At 44.6% G+C, this 15,847-nt stretch overlaps 1 protein-coding gene across 4 annotated transcripts in view; it reads left to right on the top strand.

The window, feature by feature from the left end:
• ttc28 (tetratricopeptide repeat domain 28) overlaps window positions 1-15,847 on the top strand; it is a 530,600-nt gene that overhangs the window by 343,739 nt on the left and 171,014 nt on the right. For all 4 annotated transcript variants that reach the window (XM_033043376.1, XM_033043375.1, XM_033043374.1 and 1 more), the window contains exon 6: window positions 14,277-14,784. In XM_033043376.1, coding sequence (XP_032899267.1) covers window positions 14,277-14,784 — 508 coding nt within the window. The remainder of the gene's footprint in view (window positions 1-14,276; window positions 14,785-15,847) is intronic.

The raw sequence follows: 15,847 nt of genomic DNA, 5'->3' as shown, positions 1-15,847 counted from the left end.
TTATTTTTTAAGGAGCATTTAGGCAAATGTTGGTGCTTTTTGCTCTCAGTTAAGGTCAACAAAAGTTTAAGGAAAAATATATTAAAGAGCATTAGAATGTTGACTGAAAAGCACAAAGCACATGGATAAAAGTGACTGATCTGTGAAGTGCATCAGAAACTATTACAAAGAGCTACTGTACCGTATGTGGCAAATACAAAGCTATAATTAAGGGCTGCCGGGGAGATTTGTACTGATCACCATTGATCTACACTAGACAGGGTGTAGGGTGTATCAGAGAGCTATGAAGAGACAGTGTCGATTAAAATATTTTCTAATTGGGAGTGGAAACCAAAACACTGGTGTACCTTAAAGAGAGGGGAAGTGCTGAGGGTTTACAGAATATGCTGGCGTGTACCAGTTAATTTGCTGTTTACAACATCATATTTAAAGTTATAGAGGAAATCAAGTCCATTTTGTTCAGTGTCCGTGCCAGAACATGCTGTTGTGATTAACTGCCCTGCTCCTGCCAACTCAACTCATCCCAGGTGAATTCGTCCTTTGTTTTTCCTCTCCTGTTTAAACCAATTGCCTTTCTGTATTCGTTCAATCTGTTACTACTACCAGGCTGGATTCTTGCAGGAAGATTTTTCTTTCAAACTTAGCAGGCAGGTATTTTGTTTAATGACAGTAACTAATGCGCAAAATGGGCTAGAAACCCAGTGCAATTAGTTCCCTTCTGTCCACGGTTTTCTGTCTGGTTTACGCCACGCGCACCAGAATACTCAGGCACATCTAATGCTCTGGTCCATTTCGAGGGGCAGAAGGAATATAAAATAATTTAACTGCGCACATTGCAGTTCTCTCGATTTTTGCGTCTGAATTGTTCATTTTTTTGCAAACCAACATTTGAAAGGGCAAAGAATACTGCATTGGCAAGACGTGTTTTTAAAGAACAAGCTTTGTATATTTTTCGACGAGATTTTTGATTTTGCTTTTACTGATGTGTTTTATTGGCATAAAACTTTAAAAAGCGCAAATAGCGTTCTAGTAAATTTATGTATATATTTCTTGGTCCATCTTTTTGGTGCCAAGATGACTCCACTTTATTTGCTGAGTGAGTGGAAGATTAAGAGCTCAGGCAATTCTCTGTGGCAGACCCAGTAATTATATGTCTGAGCCAGGCAGGTATGCTGTGTTTTAGCAGTCTGGAACACTCCTGATTAGTTGGCCAACGAGCTGGAATGCATTAATGGAGCCTGGAGGAACCGATGCAGAGTGGAGCTGGGATTCTTTGCATGGATTCCCACCTGGAGCAGGGGAGACTTGATATCTATCGAGTCACAATATTACCTGGGTCTAATCCAGAAAATGCTTCAAGGCTCTTTAATCTTAGTTGATACCAATGTTGCAATTTACCTCAAGTGACCTAGAGAAACACTGTGTATCCTGATGGGAAAAAAATGCTCATATTCATATGAGCCAAGCAAAATGTGTGTGGAAGTTTTATTTTGTGGTTTAGAGTGGGGTGAATTACAACGTTTCCTCAAACCCTTTGTTAATGTCTAATGAACAGAGGATTCCAGTATTTGGAAGAGGTTTTGTGCTTTGAAATGATTGGGATAGATATTGACACACCTAAAATGCATTGGCTTTGCGTTATTTATAGAATGCTGTTGACTTTGTGGATACACTGCGAATGCAGCTGATGTGATCCAAGCCTCCATCAGCATACACTCAGCTAGCTCGTGCAAATCATGGATGTGGAAATGTATCAACATGTGACACAAGCTTGAAACTGAATAATGGCCTTGCTGTCATCTGAGAAAGAGCACCAGGGCACTTCTTCCTGCAAGAAGAATGCAACATTTTGAGGGGACGAGGGGAGATTAAAAATGATGCTAATGAAATATAAAGTGGTGACTTCCACTTGTGTAGGAAGGAATTGCAGATGCCGGTTTACACCAAAAATAGACGCAAAATGCTGGAGTAACACAGTGGGTGAGGCAGCATCTCTGGAGAAAAGGAATAGGTGAGGTTTCGGGTCGACTCCCTTCTTCAGACTTCAGAACAAATCTGAGCTGGCCAGCTGTATGGAGTTTGCACGTTCTCCCTGTGACTGCATGGGTTTTCTCCATTTGCTCCGAATTCCTCCCACATTCCAAAGACGGTTTATAGGCTAATTGACTGCTGTAAACTGTCCCTAGTGTGTAGGATGGAACTAGTGTATGGGGTGTTTGCAGGTCGGAGCGGACTCTGGGCAGAAGGGCCTGTTTCCATGCTGTATATTTAAACTGAACTGTAGAGGGAGCCACTGAGCCCGGCCCCTGCTCATCCCCCGTGGACCAGGGAGAGGAGGATGGAGGAAGCTGGCGGACGCAACCGAGGTCTTGCATTTTGTGCTCTCAAGGTCGCCTACGGGCGGTGCCCACAGGTAAAGGCTGAAGGTGGCCGGGCGAGGAGAGGGATGATGGTTTGCTGGACGAGACGGCCGCAGCAGCCTGCAGCAGCCTGCGACTCACCTGGATCATCGGGTGCCGCTCCAGGAGACAGAATGCGCGCACCGGACTGGACATTATAAATGGAGCCAGAGTCTGGCAACTCTTGCATGCGGTCTCAGTGGACTATTTGTGTGCTCTCTGTACGATCGCAAATTGTGCTTGGTATGGCAAAACTTATCTGAACTGTATGCAAAAGAGAATTTCACTGTATGTCTGTACATGTGATAATAATAAAGAACTATTGAAGCATCATCTGTCTACCGCTTCTTCAGATGCTGCCCGCCACGCTGAGTTCCTCCAGCACTTTGTAATTTGTTCAAGATCCCAGCTGTTCTCCAGCTATTTGGAAGTTGATTCTATCTTCACCGGCTATCATGCTAAAAAGATATTGCATTATGATAGTACAACATTGTAATCTGGCAATCAAAGGCTGCTTGGAATGTCATTATCTCTTTCGATGGAGCTTTCTATTTATAGACGGTGTTTATCATGGTTAATTCACTTCATGTGACATCAAGAAGCAGCTGAGTATAATGGATACTGCATGGGATATGGGCCTTGACAACACACCAGTTCGGGTGGCATAGTGGCGCAGCGGTAGAGTTGCTGCCTTATAGCGCAAGGGACCCGGGTTTGACCCTCAGTACGGATGCTGTCTGTATGGAGTTTGTACGTTCTCCCCCGTGACTGCATGCATTTTCTCCGGATGATCCGGCTTCCTCCCACACACCAAAGACGTACAGGTTTGTAGGTTAATTGGCTTTGGTTATGTGTAGGATAGTGCTGGTGTGCATGGGGTGATCACTGGTCGGCGCGGACTCGGTGGGCCGAAGGGCCTGTTTCTGCGTTGTATCTCCAAAGTGTAAAGTGTAAAAACCAGTTGATCGCTGAAAACTTGAGCTCCAGAACTAGTCTGGTTTCCAAGGTTCGTCCACTTGCATCTACCCAGCAAACTTGGAAAGCTTCCCAATTGTATCAGCCTACAAATATCAGGACAGTTTCAATCCTGTCATCACCCCATCAGTCTACATCCATGGGACAGTACCTGTAGGACATTAATGCAGGCAGTACTATCAAATGTCACTTTTTCATCAGTAACATGAGTCATGTTGAGTTTATTACCCAGGGCCACATGGTGAATTACAGCTCGAATCCTAGCGTGGACTCCAGGAATTATGGAATTGTGACCGCCCTACACAGGCAGCACTTAATGGAATGTGACATCACTAAATCTGAGTACAATTGGAATTAATGGGAATCAGGGGAGACGAATAACTTGAATTATGACGAGCAATGGAAAATGGTTACGTTTGACACAAGAAACTGTAGAAGCTGGAATTTGAGTGCTGAAGATACTCAACAGGTCAGGCAGCATCTGTGGAGGAGATGGGTCGATGACGTTTCGGGTCGGGACTCTTCTTCAGATTAATTCATTGTGGGTTAAGGCTGTTGGGGCTGATTATCTTGGGCTCAGAACACGCATCCTCCGTGTCATTGGCCAGTCACATCCACTTTAAGCTGCGTCATAAAGGTAGATGTGCAACTGCAAACTAAAGACTTACAAATTTTCAGTTGCGTTTACAACTCCTCAGATAATGAAGAAGCAAAGAACTGCAGATACTGGTTTACGAAAGAAAACACAAAGTGCTGGAGTAACTCAGTGCAATATCTTTGGAGAACATGGATCGGTGACATTTTGGGTCGGGACCCTTCTTCAGATTGAAGGGTCTGAAGAAGAGTCCTGACCTGAGATGTCCCATATCTATGTTCTCCAGGGATGCTGCCTGGCCCACTGAGTTACTTCCACACTCTGTGTCTTCCTCAGATAATGAAGTCTCCTGAAGTGAATGCAGACAAACCTGAGCTGGTAAAGTGAAAGCACCACTTGCACCATGGCAGTGCCAGACATCGATCATCTCCACTAAAAGGGCGTCTCGGCATTTCACATTGGCATTGTATGGTGTTAACATTACCAAAATTCCCGTCATCCACGCCCTGTGGTCAGGGCAACGATTAGAGGTTAAGGGAACAAGAGTATGCATACCATAATAACCAGGGCTGGCTGGGAATTCTGCAGTGACTGACTCATCATCTGGCTCCTCAAAGTCTTTCCACCATTCAAGGAACTAACCACAAGCAAGCTTTAAACATTCACTCGCTCCACAACCGGAGTATGTCAGTCATATGCCACAAGATGCATTGCAGCAACTTGCCAAGGCCCTTTGACCAGTGTCTCCCAAACCTTTAAACTTGTGGGATTCAACTTGTCCCTGACATTAGTCCTCCGCTTGATGGTATTTGAACTTTCTAAAGGTCTTGTTGTTACCTCCTAAATAATGAGTTGCAGCAATTCCCCAAGCCTATTACTTCCTTCTGTCTCCCTCCGTTGAACTGCGGTGCTACATTGGTAGTTTTCCAAGCCTCAAGGATCTCTCCAGTACCCAGGGAATTTGGGAAGATTACAACCACTATCTCCACAGCCACTTTAAGATCCTAGGAAGACAGAAATGCTGGAGAAACTCAGCGGGTGAGGCGACATCTATGGAGCGAAGGAAATAGGCAGCGTTTCAGGCCGAAATCCTTCGTGGCTCCATCTGCAGTTCCTTCTTAAACACTTAAGATCCTAGGATGCAGGTCACCATGTCCAAGAAACTTGTAAATCTTTAAGTCTATTAATTTGTCTAAATTTAAATTTCTTTATTTATATAGCACATTTTTAGTCAACTTGCATTGACCCCAAAGTGCTTCACATAATTACATCCACACACACAGGCAAAGGTGGGTGAAGGGTCTTGCCCAAGGACACACACAGGCAAAGGTGGGTGAAGTGTCTTGCCCAAGGACACAACGACAGTATGCACTCCAAGCGGGATTCGAACCAGCTACCTTCCGGTTGCCAGCCGAACACTTAGCCCATTGTGCCATCTGTCTAGTATATTGTTGGCTAGATTGTTGAAGTTTCTCCTTCCCCTGCGTCACTATTATTACAATAATTTTAATCTTCTGCTGTGAAGATCAATCGATGATCTGCCTTATGTATTTCCCATTATTAAATCCCCAGTCTGCGATGTCACTAGTGGTGTCAATCAAGGTTGAATTGTTGATCCTTTGGACCAGAAAAGTTCTTTTTTTGCCCTATGGTCTATCTTCTGCAAGAGGGATACCTTACCTTGACATTCAATTATATTACCATCATTGCACTATCAATATCTTGATAGCAATTAACCAGAAAGTAAATAGGTCCAGGTGTAAATCCCATGGACAGACACATAATGCTGGAGTAACTCAGGAGAAAGGAATAGGTGATGTTTTGGGTTATTTTCCCCTATTCTTTTTCTTCAGAGATGCTGCCTGACCTGCTAAGTTGCTCCAGCATTTTGTACCTGCCTTTGTTATCGACCAGCATCTGCAGTTCCTTACTGCACATATAAATACCGTGGCTTGGACAGGTCAAAGGCTGGGTATCTCGGGTAAGTATTGATGTCCTGACACAAGACACGTCAGGAGCAGAGTGAAACACTCTCCACATACTTGAGTGAATGACCTTAACCCTTGAGAAACCTGACAACATTCAGGACAAAGCAGCCTAATCGATTGGCACGCCCTAAACATTTATTCCCTCAATCACTGGCAAACGGTGGTAGTATTTATAACATCAATCAGTTATTTGTCCCTTCCAAACCCATGACCTCGACCACCAAAAGGGGTGGGTAATGTGTGGCTGGGACCATCACCATCTTCAGCTTCCCCTACTAATGGTACACCAGTCTGTCCTAGAAGTACATATTCAGTTCTACATCATCATTGAATTTAAGTGTGAAACTCCTGCCCCAACAGCACTATGGAAGTACTTCACTGGATGGACTGCAGCAGATCAAGAAGGTGACTCCTCATCTTCCCAAGGGCTATTAGGGACGGACTGTAAATATTTATTTGCCTTAACAACAATTCTTAAATCTCAAAACTGAATAAAAAATAAGTCTGTGGCCACTGAGTTTGTACCTTGCATGTTGGTTGAGAAGTTTCCCATGTGCAAAGAGATTAGTTAGCATTTGACCAGCTATCAAAAACTACGTTGTATCTCTGAACATTGACAACTATCTCTGAACATTGACAACTAGAGGGAGCAGGAATACCTGGAGTAGTGCATGCAGTTGTGGTCTCCTAATTTGAGGAAGGACATTCTAGTTATTGAAGGAATGCAGTGTATGTTCACCAGGTTAATTCCCGGGATGACGAATGATGAAAGAATGGATCAACTGGGATTATATTCACTGGAATTTAGAAGGATGAGAGGGAATCTTATAGAAATGTATAGAATTCTTAAGGGATTGGACATGCTGGATGCAGGTAAAATGTTCCCCATTTTGGGGGAGACCAGAACCAGGGGTCACAGTGTAAAAATAAGGGATGGGCCATTTAGGACTGAGAGGAGGAAAACATTTTTCACCCAGAGAGTTGTAAATCTGTGGAATTCTCTGCCACAGAAGGCAGTGGAGGCCAATTCACTGGTTGTATTCAAGAGAGACTCGTATATAGCTCTTAGAGCAAACGGAATCATGAGATATGAGGAGAAAGCAGGAACGGGGTACTGATTCTGGATGATCAGCCATGATCATATTGAATGGCGGTGCTGGCTCGAAGGGCCGAATGGCCTACTCCTGCACCTACTTTCTATGTTTCTATCTTTGTTGAGATTCAGCGGCAGAGAAGGACAGAAAGCTGGCTGCATACAGCTTCACCTCCCTTTTTTCCCAGAATGAAGTGTTCATCGATACTTTGCTCTGTCCGAGCAAACCAACATGCACATTTCTAAACGTCAGGCAAATGGAGCTGCAGAAACAAAGAAAACACGAATTCTCTATTTTGAAACTCAAGAATGTGTTCTTTAGCTTGAGAGTTTATCTTCAGGAGCCTCTCAAGCGAATCTCGCCAGATTTTACGATGCTTAAGTGGAATATCAGGAGAAATGCTTTTGACTCTTCCATTAGCAGCTACTTGTACGAGGTTCATTGTTTAAATATCGGCCAACCCTGGAGAGATGATGTTATGGGTTCTGTCTGCAGCTGTAGCAACAACCAATCTCCGGGCTACCGAGGGCCTGGATCTCCACACGCAACTTGACATGTCCAAGAAATTAGCAACTGCTTGAAGCCGGTGAGAAAATCACTGCTGGGGACAGTAAATGTGAGCTCAGACTCTCAGCAGTTGGATGGCATTAATCTAACCAATGCAAAAACACTGGTTTCCTTTGTACTTGATATGCCAATGTGCAGTGTGTCACAAAACAAATGGACTAACAAGGAACTGACCAAAATAAAATGCTGCAGGAAATCAGTGAGTCAGGCAGTATCCGTGGAGGGAATGCACAGGCAAAGTTTTAGGTTGGGACCCTTCTTCAGTCTGATTTATCAAACTAATAAGGAATTGAAGCTGTTAAGTTCTGAAACTTTAATGAACATTTATTTTTAATGAGTTGCAAGGAGTTATAGAGTCAATGAGCCATACGGCACAGAAACGGGCCCTTCCACCCACCGTATCCATGTTGATCAAGTTGGCATTCTGGGCAAATCCCATTGACCCATATTCCCCTAAACCCTTCCTATCTGAAGTCTGAAGAAGGGTTTCGGCCCGAAACGTCGCCTATTTCCTTCGCTCCATAGATGCTGCTGCACCCGCTGAGTTTCCCCAGCAATTTTGTGTACCTTCCTATCCATATATCTGTTCAAATGTCTTGTAATTGCGTGATATCCAGTCAGCAAAAAACATGATTACAATCCAGTCGCCCATAGTGTACAGGTTCAGGATAAAGGATATAACATTTAGTGCAAGACAAAGTTGCACTAATCATAGTTTGAAGGTCTTCAGTGAGGCAGATGGGAGGTCCGGAACACCCCAGCTGGTGAGAGGACGGTTCAGTTGACTCTGTGGACACTTGAGTCCAATTGATTTGGAACAACAGGATTGATTGGCCTTTTCAGATGTAGACTTCCTTGTGCATCACGTTGTTTTCTGAAAATTGTTTCCTATTCTTGTCTTCCATCATCATTGTGCTTGGATGGGTAAGGAAATTGGCAAGAAGAATAAATGGACTTAAGCGTTGTGTGGGAGACAGCACTGTGAATGTGCTCTCTTCTTCCCAGGTCATCAGCCATGTAATCACTCAGTACATTCTCATTGAGTCCGCACTTGGTTATGGATGTTGACGTGTTCTATTGAAATGGTACCATGTAACACGCTCTGCACCTAATTAGATGGTTGCTTCCACAGTGCCCTCCCTAATATTTGGGACAAAGTCCCATCATTTATTTATTTGCCTCTGTGCTCCACAATTTGAGATTTGTAATAGAAAAAAAAGTGCCCACAGTCAACCAAAATGTATAAAAATACCCTTTAATAAAATCTGACAATGTGCACTTTAACCACATGTGATTTTGTTCTATTACGAATCTCAAATTGTGGAGTACAGAGGCAAATAAATAAATGATGGGTCTTTGTCCCAAACATTATGGAAGGCACTGTATATGGAGGGTGGCTGTTTCTGGCAAGTCACCGCCATTTTCAGTGGCTAACCGCAGCAGTCGCCTCTGGTTCCATAAATAATTACATTTTGGCTGCACTTTAGATACTCATTTGGGATAAAAACAACTCGGATTCTTTGCTTGGTTAGGGAAAGAATCTGAAAACAAAATAGTTTATCTTGGGACGTCTCAGATCTGAAAATAATTTTGTCCGGTAAAATGGGATTCATAAAATGATAGTTTACAAATCCAGACCAGATTATTATCCATATATGGGAAGATTTGAGTTCTCATGAATCAACCTTCTGCTGGTGACTTGGTGAGGGACATCCAGTAGAAACGTAAAGGGAAATGTGGAATGTTTGTTCCAATCACATTGTCTGGCAGATCAAGTAATATTTCCAGAGGTGTGGAGGCTTAATTGTTCCAAATCTAGTTGTCATCCCCATTATGGGGTCAAGGAAAGAGCGTTCACGTCGCGGCCCTGTATCCACCAATCTTTCTACCACCACGCACAAGAAGACCAAGACAGATACCATTGTATGCTGATGCCGAGAAATGTGTTCAGCTCTGGCTGAACAACATAGAAACATAGAAAATAGGTGCTGGAGTAGGCCATTTGGCCCTTCGAGCCTGCACCGCCATTCAATATGATCATGCCTGATCATCCAACTCAATATCCTGTACCTGCCTTCTCTCCATACCCCCTGATCCCTTTAGCCACAAGGGGCACATCTAACTCCCTCTTAAATATAACCAATGAACTGGCCTCAACTACCTTCTGTGGCAGAGAATTCCAGAGATTCACCACTCTCTGTGTGAAAAATGTTTTTCTCATCTCGGTCCTAAAAGATTTCCCCCTTATCCTTAAACTCTAAACTTCTAATCTTGTGTGTGGACTCGATAAGAAGAAGATCCCATTATGAGAAATATCTCGGAAGCATGTGGTGGAGATGCTGGTGCGACTCTATCTCAAAACTTTAGACTCACCGACTCCTCACTAGCCGGTCTGTCCTGAGGCACGCTGAGGGTCTCAATCTCCTCACTGTACACTGCTCTGATGCTTCGTCAATCTTTGCACATTCACTCAGCGACCAGCTGGGCTTCCTCCAGGTCCCCTGGTTTCCTTCGATATCCCAAAGACACGCAGGTCAATTAGTAAAGCGGCCACTGCAAACTGTCCCCAGTGTGAGTGGTAGAATCTGTGGGGACTCGAAGGGACTGTGGTGGAACAATAATGTTTTTTGTGTAAATGGGTGTCTGATGGTGTGTGCAGAGTCGGTGGTCTAATGCTAAGAATAAGTTAATGCTAAGAATAAATTAACTCACTTTATACAGCCTCAGTGTGTTAGTACCAGACAAAGTGCATTACAACTAAGAAAGTGCCTCTGGAATGTAGACATGGATCCCTGAGTTTCCTATGTGACAATACCTTCTGGACCATAATGTCCTGGACCAAATAGTCAAATGTTTTAATGTTTGAAAAGGAGGAGGACTGCAGATACAGGGAATCAGAAATATTTTAAATATTGTTTATCAGCATTGTCAACATATGTTGGGAATGGCTGAGAGGAATCAGAAGTCTTTAGTTGTCATAATGTACCAGCAATGAACGATGAAATTCTTACCTGCTGCAGCAAAAAAGGGCCCATTAACACAGTATAAATAGATAATATAGATAATAATTAATAATACAAAAAATGAATGATGCTAACACCAGGTAAGCATAATAGTGCTTTTCACTGTACCTCAGTGCACGTGATAATAAACTAACCTAAACTGAACGAGTGCAAAACCAAAGACACAGCCCCTAGAAGATCACGGTTGCTGAGGTTTGTGTTGTGCAGTGTTCAAGAACCTGTTGGTTGTTGGGAAGAATCTGTTCCTGACCTGGACGTCACGGTTTTCAGGCTCCTGTACCACCTTCTCAATGGTAGCAGTGAGATGAGAGCGTGGCTGGCGTGGTGCGGGATTGTGAAGATACGCTGCCTTTTTGACACTATGCCACATCTTAGTTTCCACATCTCCCTGCAGTCTCCTTTGTTCCTTGGTGTTTGAGTTGCTAAGCCAGGCTGCGATGCAACTAGTCAATATGCTCCCTCCACCACACCTTTACAACTAAGTTCATCACCATCTGCACTGTACCTCCGATTCACATCCCATCCCATTTGGAAATAAAATGCTGTCCCTGCATCGCCACTGGCTGTAAATCCCAGACATCCCCACCCATGGGGGACTGAAATGCTTCCTAGCTTTGACTATCCTCATTGGTATCAGTCTTGGCTTCTGTACAATGATGACATGGGCTGGTAATGTTGTGTACCGAGGAGGCACTGACTTTAATAGAGATGAAAATGAGAGGGAAATGTTCAAGCAGAACTGCACAAAGATGTTTCAATTTTTTTCCGTGAAATCTGTTAAACCCTGATGCTGCTCATTGTGTGCAGAGTAACTTTCTCTACTGTGGCATTCACTTGCTTTCATTTAATACGATGCATCATGTCGGCACGGTGGCGTGGCCGTAAAGCTACTGCCTTCGAGCGCCGGAGACCAGGGTTCGATCCTGACTGCGGGTAATGTCTGTACGGAGTTTATTCATTCTCCCCGTGACCTGCGTGGGTTTCCTCCGAGATCTTCGGTTTCCTCCCACGTTCATAAGACGTACAGGTTTGGTGGTTAATTTCCTGGGGTGTATAGGGTAGTGTTAATGTGCGGGGATCACTGGCCAGTATGGACTCGGTGGGCCAAAGGGCCTGTTTCCGCGCTGTATCTCCAAACTAAACTAAACTAAATGTAATTAGTTTGGGGTGGGGAGAGGAGAGGCGCGGAGAGGATGCTCTCTCCCTACAGGTAACATTCACTCTTGCCGGGGACTATATCGTGTGCTTAAGTTCCTTTTCGTTCCGTGATGATCTGCCAAATACAACTAAACTAAAGCAAACAGATATTTTCATAATTCTAAATATCCTTGAGAACGTTGTTTGGTTTATTGCAATTGCACATGTCCTGTGGGATTCATCTGTACACACTAATGTTATATATTCATGTTGGTTATAATCCAATATTGTGCCATATGTCCTGTCAGATTGCATCAAATATCCCATTTATTACAACCACCACTGTACTCTGATCGATCGTGCCAGCGCTGAAATTTCCATCGCTCCTCCCAGATTGTCCCCTTGCCCATTGCCCACGATGACACTCAGTAAAATATCCCACCCCCACCCTCCCCCGCCTGCTGGCGGTGTCCGAGAGGTTTGAGCGTTGGGGCAGTTCTGGGGATTCTCAGCGATTGCCAGCAGCCCTGGAGCCGAGGCACCTCGTGTGTCAAGTATATTTTCATTTATGTTTACTTTCTCGAGAAGCTTCCAATTAAATTAGCCTGATATTATCAAGGGCTCGAGGCCCCCAATGTTTGCAGTGGCCTCCTCCACCCCCACAGGCCCGAGCCCCTACCCCATTGGGAGGTCACACAGCCTAGCTTAGGATCCAGTGCTCCTGCTGAGTTCATGGAGGCTTTGTCACCTTTGTGACCAGCACGTTCAGAAATGACCTTAAAAGACCACCTTCTGGCTGACAGCAAACTATATGTAATGTGTAGGAAGGAACTGCAGATGGCGGTTTAAATCGAAGATAGACACACAATGCTGGAGTAACTCAGTGGGACAGGCAGCATCTCTGGAGAGAAGGAATGGATGACGTTTCGGATCGAGACCCTTCTTCAGCATTTTGTGTCTATCTTTAAACTAAATCTAAACCAAGATATCAACAATGTCTACATGGAATGTGATGCTAACTTAAACTAATCTCCTGCCTGGACGTGATCCATATCCCTCCATGCCCTACATATCCATTTGTCTATCTAAAAGCCTCCTATCGTATCTGCCCACCACCCCGGCAGCGTGAACCAGCACCCACCACCGCCTGTAAAAAGCACTTGTCCAGCACATCTCCTATAAAATTTGTCCCCATTGCATTAAAACTATATCATCTAGTCTTTGACATTTCCATCCTTGAAAAATGCTTTTGTTTATTCTACTTATACATGACATGATTTTATGTAGTTCTCTCAGATCTCTCCACAGTCTCTGACACTCCAGTGAAAACCATCTAAGTTTGCCCAACCTTTCCTCATAACAGATATTATTCATTCATCTTACCATAACTAGAGAGCAGTCCTGAACTGCTATCTACTTCATTGGTGACACCTTGGTTGGACTTCACTGGCTTTATGTTGCATTAAACGTTATCATGTATCTTATGTATCTGTACACTGCAAATGGCTGGATTGTAATCATGTATTGTCTTTCCACTGACTGGTTGGCAAGCAACAAAAGCTTCTCACTTTGCCTTGGTCGGTACACGTGACAATAAACAAAACTGAACTGACCTGCTCAATCCAGGCTGCATTCTGGTAAACCAGTTCTGCACCCTCTTCAAACCCTCCCGATACTCTCTGCAATGGGGTGACTAGTACTGCAGGCAATACTCCCAAAGTGGCTGGACCAAAGTCCTATGAAGCTGCAACATGACTTCCTGACTGCTGTACTCACGCCTTGACCAATAAACTTCTTGCCATTGATTTCCTTAACGCTTTGATTTTACACTGGGACAGGACTGGTCAATATCTGCAGCTAGAGGTATTGAACCTTGAACCTAGAGGTCTGTGAATGAATGGACATGTTCGCTGAGACTTGACACGAGGGTCATGAGGCTCTGTGCATTGCACCGGCCAAGCCAGGAAGTTAGACCTGCGGCAGCAAACGATGCCAGATATATGGATTCTCACCTTTATTTCAGTAAACATGACTTTCTTACTGCATTGCAAACCTCCTCGCAGATTCTGATGTGTATATTATTTGAGGGTATGAGCATATCCTTTATGCATGCGTAGAGTCAGAGAGCTCAGGAGCATGGAAACAGGCCTATCGGCTCATGTTGTCCATGCCGACAATAATGGCGTACTGGTTTAGTCCCATTTGCCTACATTTGGCCCATATCTCTCTTAATCTTTCCGACCTATATATCTGTCCAAATGTCTTTTAAAAGTCACAATGGTATCCGCTTCATTTACAAAACTTCACTTGACTTTTCATTTAACTTCAAGCCATTTGCATAAGGATTTGAGCGGTTTTGTGACAATATCTCTCTAACATGATCTCTGCATGATCTTTTACCGTACTGACTACCTGTTGCCTGATCTGTATCGATTATGTTTAAACTGCACCGTACTGAGCTCATGTTTTTGAATGACCTTTTCTCTTCTACATTGCAGGCAGCATCCTCAGCATTGAGCAGCCTAGGTCATGTCTACACAGCTATTGGAGACTACCCAAATGCACTGGCCAGTCACAAGCAGTGCGTTCTTCTAGCGAAACAATCCAAAGACGAGCTCTCAGAAGCCAGAGAACTGGGCAACATGGGGGCTGTTTACATCGCGATGGGCGACTTTGAAAATGCAGTGCAGTGCCATGAGCAGCATCTCAGGATTGCCAAGGAGCTGGGCAACAAGCGGGAGGAGGCACGAGCTTACAGCAACCTGGGCAGTGCCTACCACTACCGGAGGAACTTTGACAAGGCAATGTCCTACCACAACCACGTGCTGGAGCTTGCACAGGAGCTGGGCGAGAAGTCCATTGAGATGCGGGCGTACGCGGGCTTGGGCCATGCGGCGCGCTGCATGCAGGACCTGGAAAGAGCAAAGCAGTATCACGAGCAGCAGCTGAGCATCGCGGAGAACCAGAAGGACCGGGCAGCAGAGGGACGAGCTTCCTCGAACCTTGGTAAGAGAGAGCCTCCTGTAGTTTCTTTAGTTTAGTTCAGATACAGCGCGGAAACAGGCCCCTTGGCCCACCGTGTCCGCACTGACCAGCGATCCCCGCACATTAACACTATCCTACGCACACTAGAGACAATTTACACATACACCAAGCCAATTAACCTGCAAGCCTGTACGTCTTTGTAGTGTGGGAGGAAACTGAAGATCTCTGTGAAAACCCATGCGGTTACGGGTAGAACGTACAAACTCCATACAGACAGCAACCGTGGTCAGGATCGAACCCGGGTCTCCGGCGCTGCAGGCGCTGTAAGGCAGCAACTCTACCGCTGTGCCACCGTGGCCGTCCTCTGTCCTTTGTCCACACATCTGCCCAAAAAAAGTCCCTCCACACCTGAATTCACCTATTACCTGCCGTGCTTTGTCCTTTGTAGGCGGGATGATGTACCTTTTGTCTGTTGCCTTCTACTCTGAGGATGAGCAACACACAGCCAGGATTTCAATGGTATCGTTATGGGCCTCTAGAAAGCAAAGAATTGTAGTCACATTTTGTTTAACAAATTCTGGTATTATAAACTGAGTGTTTAAGATCTTAATACCAGCAGAAGTAGGTCTTCTGGCCCTTTGTGCTTGCTTTATCATTCAATGAGACCATTGACCTTTGTGCCATTTTCCCTGCACTAATTGCAAATCCCGACATTCCCTTCATATCTACATATATATCAATCTCTGTGTTGAATATACTAGGTGACCAAATCATCCACAGCCCTCCCGTTCATTGTCCTGATGGTTTCCTCATGGTTGTCCATTAATGGTAGAATTAAGTCACACAAGTCATGGAAAGAATGTACAAACTCCGTACAGACAGCCCCCTTAGTTAGCAGGATCGAACCCAGGTCTCTGGCACTGGAAGTCTGCAACTCTACCGCTGCGCCACCGTGCCGCCTTCTGGCCTTTGTCCAAACATCTACCTATCAAAATGCCCTCCTCACCTGAGTTCATCTATTACCTGCCATGCTGTGTCCTGCCTCTACTCCTTGCCAGCTTTCTCCCCCCTCCCCCCCCCCCCC

Source organism: Amblyraja radiata, chromosome 25 (assembly GCF_010909765.2).
Source record: "Amblyraja radiata isolate CabotCenter1 chromosome 25, sAmbRad1.1.pri, whole genome shotgun sequence".
NCBI classification, from domain to species: Eukaryota; Metazoa; Chordata; class Chondrichthyes; order Rajiformes; family Rajidae; genus Amblyraja; species Amblyraja radiata.
Note: the sequence above shows the minus strand (reverse complement) of the source record. Positions and strands in the feature narration are given on the sequence as shown.